This window comes from Gigantopelta aegis, chromosome 11 (assembly GCF_016097555.1).
Source record: "Gigantopelta aegis isolate Gae_Host chromosome 11, Gae_host_genome, whole genome shotgun sequence".
In the NCBI taxonomy this organism is placed as follows: Eukaryota; Metazoa; Mollusca; class Gastropoda; order Neomphalida; family Peltospiridae; genus Gigantopelta; species Gigantopelta aegis.
In genome coordinates this window covers 21,244,808-21,256,859 of record NC_054709.1, presented here as the reverse complement: position 1 = coordinate 21,256,859, position 12,052 = coordinate 21,244,808, and the positions used below count along the sequence as shown (strand labels likewise).

The 12,052-nt window shown below is 40.1% G+C and overlaps 1 protein-coding gene across 1 annotated transcript in view; it reads left to right on the top strand.

Annotated features, from left to right (window-relative positions):
* Nucleotides 1-12,052, top strand: part of LOC121385567 (glutathione hydrolase 1 proenzyme-like) — a 49,591-nt gene that overhangs the window by 34,505 nt on the left and 3,034 nt on the right. Inside the window, exons 9-13 of the mRNA XM_041516290.1 lie at nt 552-701; nt 1,596-1,750; nt 4,319-4,506; nt 8,299-8,539; nt 10,048-10,161. Coding sequence (XP_041372224.1) covers nt 552-701; nt 1,596-1,750; nt 4,319-4,506; nt 8,299-8,539; nt 10,048-10,161 — 848 coding nt within the window. The remainder of the gene's footprint in view (nt 1-551; nt 702-1,595; nt 1,751-4,318; nt 4,507-8,298; nt 8,540-10,047; nt 10,162-12,052) is intronic.

Genomic DNA, 12,052 nt, shown 5'->3' with positions numbered 1-12,052 from the left:
TCCTCGTGGTCCTCATTATACTCCTCGTGGTCCTCTTCATTATACTCCTCCTCATGGTCCTCCTCATGATACTCCTCGTGGTCCTCATTAGTATACTCCTCCTTATTATACTCCTCTTGGTCCTCAGTATACTCCTCCTCATGGTCCTCCTCATTATACTCCTCATGGTCCTCCTTGTTATACTCCTCCTCATGGTCCTCCTCATTATACTCCTCCTCATGGGTCCTCCTCATTATACTCCTCCTCGTGGTCCTCATTATACTCCTCCTCGTGGTCCTCCTCATTATACTCCTCCTCATGGTCCTCCTCAGTATACTCCTCCTCGTGGTCTCCTCATTATACTCCCTATGGTCCTCCTTATTGTACTCCTCCTCTTGGTCCTCCACATTACTGCAAACAGATATTGGGAAACAAAATGGTTTTGATACTTTAAACTAGAAGTAGTACGTAACATATAATATAATGGGGAAATGACGAAAATAACTGAACTAAAAAACTAATAACTAATATATCGGACGAATGCCTTTAATGATTTCTTTATTGTTTGCCAGGCGGAATAGTCACAGAAGACGACATGAAGAACTATTTTGCGGCGGTGAAGGAACCAATCGTCTTGACTTTGAGGAACAATATGAAAGTGTATTCTCCTCCACCGCCATCTAGCGGCGTGGTGTTCCACTACATCCTCAACATATTAAGAGGTACCAGCTAAATTCGCTCGGAAATCTATGCCAGTATTTGAAAGAGCAGAACCAATATTATTCTTTGTTCTGTTTATATTACACATTAAAGGCTTGACCAACGGCAGGAAGTAGCCCAGTGGTAAAGCGCTCTCCTGATGCGTGGTCGATCTATGATGCACCCATTGGTCTAATTCTCGTTCCAGCCAGTGCACTCATGACTGGTATATCAAAAGCCGTGGTATGTGCTATCCTGTCTGTGGGATAGTACATATAAAAGATCCATTGCTACTGATGGAAAAATGTAGCGGGTTTCCCCTCTAAGACTATAATATGTCAAAACTACCAAACTTTTTGTCCATTTCAGGCCATTGTAACCTTCCCAGGATAAAGCCGATAGCATTAAGTAACTATTCTCTATGTAACTGTTCAATGTACATGGCACTATATGACATAATATACATACATACATACATACATACATACATACATACTAGCCAGTGCCAGTTCTGCCCACTGTTTCATGAACATAAGCGGGATCGACCGCGTAGATTGTAGGCCCCATGCATGTGGTTTAGTTAAAGAGTATCCTTTTTATGAATGCCTCAATAGCTCAGAGCACATCGTGGTTAGTCTTGCAATTTGCGGGCAATTCGGTGCCACAGGTTCGAGTCCCAGCAACGGCATGGGACAATTTGTGAGGCCAGAAAGGATTTAATTATCCCCTGCGCCAGTGCGTTAATATCTATGCATGTAACAGTCAACCTCGACATACATACAATATATAGATATTCATACATCAATACATACATACGTATTATATTTTTCACGTTATGTCTATATTAATTAATTACAAATCCACCCTATATGACATTGTCACATGGTGCCATTTTTCATTTACAATTGTCTGTTTAGGTTACAACTTCTCCCCGTATGACGTCATGACGACAGAAAAGTCTATCTTGACCTACCACCGTATCACGGAGGCGTTCAAATTTGCATACGCCAAAAGAACCGCTTTAGGAGATGGTGACGGCGAGGACCAGACGTTTAGAGATAACTTGAACAGTGTAAGTGTCCTGTTAGACTGCATTTAATTTCATTTCAACTTATTTTTGTGCTTATAGCCAATTAAGGTTCAAGCACGCTGTCCTGGGCACACACCTCAGCTAGCTGGACTGTCTGTCCAGAAGTGGGTTAGTTGTTAGTTGTTAATGGTTTGTGAGAGAGAAGAGAGTGTAGTGGTCTTACACCTACCCACTGAGTCGTTAAACCTCGCTCTGGGTTGGAGCCGGTACCGGGCTGCGAACCCTGTACCTACCAGCCTTTAGTAATGCTAAAATCGCTTCGTAGAAAGGGGCACAGGCTCGTAGGAACGATATCTGGACTGGGGTGGAGGATAGAGGTGGCACAATTTCTAATGGGGGCGTAGCTGCATAGGTTGGTTCACAGCCTCTATAGTCATTTTTTTTTTATCTTTATTTATATAGAGTAGCGTAGACGTAGATTTTCATTCTCAAGTGGGGGATGCATGACCCCCCCCCCCCCCCCCCCGGTTCCCATGGACCTGCGTCCCGCTATGTTTCCAGTGACAAGAAGTTTACTGTTATATTTTGTTTTTAATAAACTCAAAGTGATAAATATAAAGGAATACATGTCCTACAAATTTCATAGTTTCTAAATTAAAGGACCATACCCAGTTATGGCCCTTTAATACATTCCTATGAAAGTCAAACTTGATTTGACCGTAAACTGTCAAAATGGGTAAATCCCGATAAACTCAAATTTGATTTATAATTTTACACGATAAGATCTATGTACAAACAAAATATCTACATGTCATGAGGCATTGCGAAAAACCTACATAACATGAGGCATTACGAAAAGGACATACAGACAAAAGGAGGAAGATGACACCTGGCACCGTGCTTATAAACCTTAAAGACAAACATTTCGAGATTTCTTATTTTCAAGGTTTGGCAACACAGAAATCAGCATAGGCGTACGGATTCCCATTTTTGTAGGGGGTGGGTGTGTGCAGGTGGGCAGGCTGATTTTTGCCCGAATTAAACAAAAGTGCCCGAATCTGGATTACAACGTTTATTCATATTAGCATTACTGCCAAACAGCTATATAGGGTTGCAAATGAATCACCACACATTTTTTATATGGGTTACAACTAATATTTTGGGCAGAATAATGAAAATACATAGTGAAAAGTGTTCAGGTCAGCCCATTTCCCCCGAATTTCTCTAACGTAACGTAGCTAGCCATAGGATCACTGGAACATGTATGGGTGGGGTGGAGACAGGGGGAGAGGTGTTAGTCCTTCAAGACAAATCTTCCAAATCTAAAAGCTCATACAGACTAAATGCGGTTCGGCTAAAAAAAAAAAAAAAAAAAACCCCAGAAGAAGAAGAAAAAAAAGGATTGACACTCCTAGAATATGCTGGACTTTAGTTATATAGTGTGTGTGTGCCACAATGAAATAATCGTATATGATGTAAATGCCCAATACCTATGCCGCATATGCATCAGATGAAACAGTCGGACCGCACGCACGCGCCGCATCCAGTCTATATGAGCATTAAAGGTGCAGACCATAGTTTCAAGCCGTAAAAATTTACACAAAGTTTGGTTAAGTTACAAGCCTGTAACACAATCATTTCGATAACGTAAGCCGTAAAAATGCAATCTGATTAAAATTAGCAGTAGATCTAACAGCATTGCGTGGACTCCCGTGTCCAGGTGACATTTCATCTTTAAATAACAATTTTAATATCGACCAATTAGACTTCGCCTTTTATAGCGTTATTCGGGAGCATACAAGTTCTAAAAATATCGGGCGAGACTATTTATGCAATAGGCGAACTTGTTGGTCTATTTCACATTGAAAAAAAACAGGAGGGGGGGGGGGGGAGTGCAGTAATAAACTCTGGATTGTATACTAGTATAAACAGATTTTATGGATATACCATCACGGTTTTTTTTTTTTCGTCTTGAAACGAATTTTATATAAATTTTTATATTGCTTAGTTTCCGGGATACTTCGTAATTCACCCGAATCATTTCGTATACCCTCGGCATAATCCTGAATGTTTTCAAATTCTTTTCAAATCACTGGCAGGATTTTGCAAGTAATGTTTTGATTGGTCGAATGAAAGGTCAGCTGGACATGAGCTCCAACGGGTTGCTGTTAGACACACTTATAATAGTGGAGCTAATTTTAATTAGATTAGTAATAATGGACACTAAGTTTAGTGAAGTTACAAACCTGTAACATATTTGGATAACTAAACGTTACAAGAGAGTGAAACAAGAGTCTGTGAAGTTGAAACGGTGAAATACCGTTAAAATAGACTAAATCTCGACTCCATAACCGTTACTTCTCAGAGGCACGTGCATTTTTTTAAATATTAAAAATCCATTTTGTGGTATCAGAAACACCAGGATGACCAGAAAAGCTTCGGTTGTACGGAAATGGATAATATAAACAATACAAGTGATGTTTGATTTCAGTGATCATAAACCGCTCTAATAGTGAAACATATGCCTTAGTGTTTAAAAACTAGGATCTGTCCCTTTAAGCCACTGCAATTGTGTTGGGTGAAACCACTTTCTTATTGTGTTGTGCACAGCTTGTTGAGAACATGACGTCTACAGATTTCGGTGACCATATTAGAAGTTTGATCACTGACGACCGGACCCATGGGTCCATGTACTACGGCCCCACTTTGTATAACCCGGATGATGCGGGGACTGTTCACATGTCGCTGCTGGCGCCAAACGGAGACGCTGTCGCCATCACGTCTACCATCAACCTTTTGTAAGTATCGTAACCGTCAACCTGTTGTACGTACCGTCGTAACCGTCAACCTGTTGTAAGTATGGTAACCGTCAACCTGTTGTAAGTATCGTAACCGTCAACCTGTTGTAAGTATCGTAACCATCAACCTTTGTAAGTATCGTAACCGTAAACCTGTTGTACGTATCGTGACCATCAACATGTTGTAAGTATCGTAACCGTCAACCTGTTGTAAGTATCGTGACCATAAACATGTTGTAAGTATCGTAACCGTAAACCTGTTGTAAGTATCGTGACCATCAACATCATGTTAACGGTTACGATACTTACAACATGTCATGTTGTAAGTATCGTAACCGTTAACCTGTTATACACATTGTAACAGTCAACCTGTTGTAAGTATCGTCGTAAACATGAACCTGTTGAAAGTATCGTAACCATCAACCTGTTGTAAATATCATCGTAGTCATCAACCTGTTGTAAGTATCGTCGTAAACATGAACCTGTTGTTAGTATCGTAGCCATCAACCTGTTGCAAATATCATCGTAACTATCAGCCTGTTGTAAGTATGCCTATCGTCGTAACCATCAACCTGTTGTAAGTATGGTAACCATCAACCTGTTGTACGTATCGTAACCATCAACCTGTTCTAAGTATCGTAAACATCAACCTGTCGTAAGTATCGTAACTATCAACATGTTGTACGTATCGTAACCATCAACCTGTTGTAAGTATCGTAACCATCAACCTGTTGTAAGTATCGTAACCGTAAACCTGTTGTAAGTATCGTGACCATCAACATGTTGTAAGTATCGTAACCGTCAACCTACACATTGTAACAGTCAACCTGTTGTACGTGTCGTCGTAAACATGAACCTGTTGTAAGTATCGTAACCATCAACCTTTTGTAAATATCATCGTAGTCATCAACCTGTTGTAAGTATCGTCGTAAACATGAACCTGTTGTTAGTATCGTAGCCATCAACCTGTTGTAAGTATCGTAACCATCAACCTGTTCTAAGTATCGTAAACATCAACCTGATGTAAGTATCGTAACTATCAACCTGTTGTAAGTATCGTAACCATCAACCTGTTGTAAGTATCGTAACCGTCAACCTGTTGTAAATATCTTCGTAATCATCAACCTGTTGTAAGTATCGTAGCCATCAACCTGTTGTAAATATCATCGTAGTCATCAACCTGTTGTAAGTATCGTAGCCATCAACCTGTTGTAAATATCATCGTAGTCACCAACCTGTTGTAAGTATCGTAACCATCAACCTGTTGTAAGTATCGTAGTCATCAACCTGTTGTAAATATCATCGTAGTCATCAACCTGTTGTAAGTATCGTCGTAAACATGAACCTGTTGTTAGTATCGTAGACATCAACCTGTTTTAAATATTATTGTAATTATCAACCTGTTGTAAGTAGGCCTATCGTCGTAATCATCAACCTGTTCTAAGTATCGTAATCATAAACCTGTTGTAAGTATCGTAACTATCAATCTGTTGTAAGTATCGTTGTAACCATCAACCTGCTGGAAGTATCGTAACCGTCAACCTGTTGTAAGTATCGTAACCGGCAACCTGTTGTAAGTATCGTAACTGTCAACCTGTTGTACGTATCGTAACCATCAATCTGTTGTAAGTATCGTAACCGTGAACCTCTTGTAAGTATGGTAACCATCAATCTGTTTTAAGTATAACCGTCAACCTGTTATAAATATTGTAACCATCAACCTGTTGTAAATATGGTAACCGTCAACCTGTTGTAAGTATCGTAACCATCAACCTGTTATAAGTATCGTAACCATCAACCTGTTTGTAAATATGGTAACCGTCAACCTGTTGTAAGCATCGTAACCGTCAACCTGTTGTAAGTATCGTTGTAACCATCAACCTGTTGTAAGTATCGTAGCCATCAACCTGTTGTAAATATCATCGTAGTCATCAACCTGTTGTAAGTATCGTAGCCATCAACCTGTTGTAAATATCATCGTAGTCACCAACCTGTTGTAAGTATCGTAACCATCAACCTGTTGTAAGTATCGTAGTCATCAACCTGTTGTAAATATCATCGTAGTCATCAACCTGTTGTAAGTATCGTTGTAAACATGAACCTGTTGTTAGTATCGTAGACATCAACCTGTTTTAAATATTATTGTAATTATCAACCTGTTGTAAGTAGGCCTATCGTCGTAATCATCAACCTGTTCTAAGTATCGTAATCATAAACCTGTTGTAAGTATCGTAACTATCAATCTGTTGTAAGTATCGTTGTAACCATCAACCTGCTGGAAGTATCGTAACCGTCAACCTGTTGTAAGTATCGTAACCGGCAACCTGTTGTAAGTATCGTAACCGTCAACCTGTTGTACGTATCGTAACCATCAATCTGTTGTAAGTATCGTAACCGTGAACCTCTTGTAAGTATGGTAACCATCAATCTGTTTTAAGTATAACCGTCAACCTGTTATAAATATTGTAACCATCAACCTGTTGTAAATATGGTAACCGTCAACCTGTTGTAAGTATCGTAACCATCAACCTGTTATTAGTATCGTAACCATCAACCTCTTTGTAAGTATGGTAACCGTCAACCTGTTGTAAGCATCGTAACCGTCAACCTGTTGTAAGTATCGTTGTAACCATCAACCTGTTGTAAGTATCGTAACCGTCAACCTGTTGTAAGTATTGTAACCGTCAACCTGTTGTAAGTATCGTCACCATCAACCTGTTGTAAGTATCGTTGTAACCATGAACCTGTTGTAAGTATTGTAACCGTCAACCTGCTGTAAGTATTGTAACCGTCAACATGTTGTAAGTATCGTTGTAACCATCAACCTGTTGTAAGTATTGTAACGGTCAACCTGTTGTAAGTATTGTAACCGTCAACCTGTTGTAAGTATCATAACCGTCAACCTGTTGTAAGTATCGTCGTAACCGTCAACCTGTTGTAAATATTGTAACCGTCAACCTGTTGTAAATAACGTCGTAGTCATTAACATTTTGTATGTATCGTAACTGTCAACATGTTGTAAGTATCGTCGTAGCCATGAACCCGTTGTAAATATCGTCGTAGTCATCAACCTGTTGTAAGTATCGTAACCATCAACCTGTTGTAAGTATCGTCGTAACCATCAACCTGTTGTAAGTATTATCGTAAATATCGCTGTTATCCATGTCCACCACAGAAAGAACTTTAGGGCGATGTCAGATGTAGTATGCCCACGAGTATCATGCTTAAACCACTAGTCCACGTGAGCCTGTTATAACTCCAGTTGTTGCGGACACCACAGTAATCAGTGAATGAGGCGAAAGACTTATGGCTATCAAAGCAATCGAAGATCTTTTAGAGCAATATGTTGTTCTTCCTTCTCATTCTAACAGCATTTTAAACCGACTAATTGGAAGCTAAAGTTTGTTTTGTTTACCGACACCACTAGAGCACATTGATTTATTAATTATCGGCTATTGAATGTCAAACATTTGGTGATTTTTACATATGGTCTTAGACAGGAATCCCGCTACATTTTTCCATTAGTAGCAAGGGATATTTTATATGCAGCATCCCACAGACAGGGTATCACATACCACGGCCTTTGATATTCTAGTCGTAGTGCACTGGCTGGAACGAGAAATAGCCTAGTAGGTCCACCGACGGGGATCGATCCCAGACCGACCGCGCATCGAGTAAACGAAATGCCACTAAGCTACATCTCGCCCTGACTATTTCGAAGAATGGAAGCCCCCTCACCCTACCCCGAGGCCCCTCTCATTCCGCCACTGACGCTGACACTTTCTATTACAGCTATGGGTCTAAAGTTGTGGGCAATGAGACTGGGATTGTGTATAACGATGAGATGGACGACTTCTCGACTCCCAACACCACCAACTCGTTCGGCGTGCCCGCATCGCCCGCCAACTTCATCAAGCCACACAAGCGCCCTCTGTCGTCCATGTGTCCATCAATAGCTGTCGATCGAGACGGTCACGTGACGCTCATCATTGGGGCGTCGGGCGGGACGAAAATAACAACAGCGACAGCGTTGGTGAGGTTTTTCTTTTTACATTAAAGGTTCTATGTCAAAGTGGAAACTACAATATTTCCTTATTTTTACATTAAAGGTCCCATGTTAAAGTGGACACTACAATATTTCCTTATTTTTACATTAAAGGTCCCATGTTAAAGTGGAAACTACAATATTTCCGTATTTTCACATTAAAGGTCCCATGTTAAAGTGGAAACTACAATATATACAATAATAATTTTATATAATCTTGCTCTGGACAGCAAGAGGGGTACCCCGAATAATTGGTGGCTAAATATAACATGGTCACACTTTCTTTTCTTTTTTTTGGTCAGTTAACCACAAATAATTATGGGTGTTGAATGTTTACCCATAAAACAGTGACGTCACTAGTTAATGCGTGTGACACACTCTCAAGATTTCTAACCCACTCCTCCCTCATAAAAAAAAATGTTTCTGCAAGTAAATGGAATTATTTGGTTTTAATTTTTATAGGCATATAGCTGAAGGAATAAACTTTGTTTCAAAGCAAAAATTACTAAATATTTTTGGCGGGAACCACCATTATTGCAACTTTGACGTAGCACCTTTAAAGGCTCATGCAGACTGGATGCGATGCGCACGTGCGGTCCGACTGTTGCGTTTGCGGTTTGGGCATCTACATTATTTTGTAGACGCACGCATCCAGTCTAGAGCTATCATTGAAATGTATTTCGATTTTTGAAAAAAAAAAAAAAACCCAGTTGTGGTGCACTGGCTGGAGCAAGAAATAGCCCAATGGTCCGACCGACGGGGATCGATCCCTCTTATGTCTCTTGGTGCCAGCATGAAACACGTATCAAGACTGTGTCCAATGCAGGTTTATTTTGGGTTCAGTACCTACAAAGTAAATCACTTACCATAGCCGTAAACCTAACCTTTGAATTTAGCAAGAAAACTCTTACATGAAGCTTATAACATTCGGTCTTATTTAGATATTGATCATAATCTTTGACCTTAAACTGGCCTTTAAAGAAATGACAAACTACATCAAAATCATCGAGAGGAATCATATGTTAGTAAAATTTGCTGAACATTATAATTGTAAAATAACATTTATCTAAAAAGGGTCATTTGGGGGTAGTAGGGGCAGATAAAACAATAACTTATTTTCTTGTGGGTTTTTTCCCCGAGGGGCAGTTGTGCACCCTCGCTAAGTACGGCCTTGTTTCCGGACACGTCGTCATGTCTCGGATTGATCTCGGTTGGAGGCTCATTGGGCTATTTCTCGTTCCAAGCAGTGCACCACGACTGGTATATCAAAGGCCGTGGTATGTTATATCCTGTCTTTGGGATGGTCCATATAATAGATCCTTTGCTGCTAATGGGAAAATGTAGCAGGTTTCCTCTGATGACTACGAGTCAGAATTACACAAATGTTTAACATCCAAAAGCTGATGATTAATTGATAAAATTATGTGCTCTAGTGGTGTCGTTAAACGAAACAAACTTTGACTTTAACTTTCCATTGCTTTAATAAACTGTTTCAGGTGACGATGAACACTCTCTGGTTTAACAAAGGCATCAAGGAATCCATCGACTATCCCAGAATCCATCACCAGCTTTACCCACAATCCCTGCGTGTCCAGCGTGGATTCCCCCAGGTACGTACCTTGTTGTTCAGTCACGTACAATCACTGTGTGTCCAGCGTGGATTCTCCCAGGTACGTACCTTGTTGTTCAGTCACGTACAATCACGTGTCCAGCGTGGATTCCCCCAGGTACATACCTTGTTGTTCAGTCACGTACAATCACTGCGTGTCCAGCGTGGATTCCCCCAGGTACGTACCTTGTTGTTCAGTCACGTACAATCACTGCGTGTCCAGCGTGGATTCCCCCAGGTACGTACCTTGTTGTTCAGTCACGTACAATCACTGCGTGTCCAGCGTGGATTCCCCCAGGTACGTACCTTGTTGTTCAGTCACGTACAATCACTGCGTGTCCAGCGTGGATTCCCCCAGGTACGTACCTTGTTGTTCAGTCACGTACAATCACTGCGTGTCCAGCGTGGATTCCCCCAGGTACCTACCTTGTTGTTCAGTCACGTACAATCACGTGTCCAGCGTGGATTCCCCCAAGTACATACCTTGTTGTTCAGTCACGTACAGATATTCGTACAGATATTTTATCTTTAGTACCGCTTTACCTCTTGGCTACGTCCCACTTTACAGGAGCGGATACGGGGGGGGGGGGGGGGGGGTGTTTTCGGGGGGGGGGGGTTTCAACTTTCCCCCCCTTTCAGACAAGATGCCCTTTTAAATTTATTATTATTTATTTTATTTTATTTTTTAGCACAACTGCATAATTATATCCACCACTTCACAGAACAATTATTCACCATGTTTGTAGCTAATGAACAACAAAGCGCCTGAGATATAAATAGTTATTTACTAAATTAGTGAAAATAACCTCTTTTTTATGATGTGTGAACTACATGAAAACGGGAAGTATTGGAAGTTGATCGGTTTCCACCGGTTTCAAAAAATTAAACGAATGTCACCGACAGCAGTCTTATAATGAAATGCTTTCCTTTTTGACTCGTCTTAAAAAAGGAAAATAAAGTCGAGACAGGCCTACGTGTTTGACAATTTGACGAAAGGTGGTGTTGGTGCCATCATAGATGTACGGGCTCCCATTTTTAGTAGGTTGGGGGAGGGGAGGGGGGGGGGGGAGCTGGTTTTTGCCAGAATTAAACGAAAATGCCTGAATCTGGATAACAACATTTATTCATATTAGTATTACTACCAAACAGCTATATAGGGGTGCAAACTAATCACTACGCATTTTTACATGGATTACAACTAATTTTTCTGGTAGAATGATGGAAATACATGTTAAAAGGGTCAGGTTATTATATTTTGCCCGAATTTGACACTAGGGGACATTTGCTTCAACCCCCCCCCCCCCCCACTCCCACCCTGCCCACGAAAGACATGTATTTGTTTATATTTTTTTATTGTCCCCCAGCTCATTTTGACAGTCTCAGGGTTGAGGTGCCCTGATTAATCCACACCACACAAAATATAAATTACAATATAAGTTAAATACTAGAAGTGCATGACTTGTACATTTAGTAATGTGGTAAGAAAAATACTAATAATAGTATTATTATTAATAATAATAATAATGTAGATGATCATAACAGTCATAATACCACAAAGGCCAAGTGAAAAAAAAGTTTGATTCCGGTTATATGTTCTCCCCCCACCCCCAAACAAAAATAAATAACTAAAAACAGGATACTGTAGGTAGGAAGATGAAAAACGTTGGGTTTCTGTGGGTTTTTTAAAATCCCATGTTTGAGCTAATACGGTATTTCCAGATTATTATTTTTAAAGCTTTTTCTTTGTGTTGCAGTGCACACTCTAAGCAGAATGATTAATAATTTTCTAGACTAAAAAAAAAGTCCGAATTTTGTTCAACCACAATGTGTAATTTAAACACCACCCAAGTCTAATACTGTACTGTAATATTATTACCCATTGTGTAATTTAA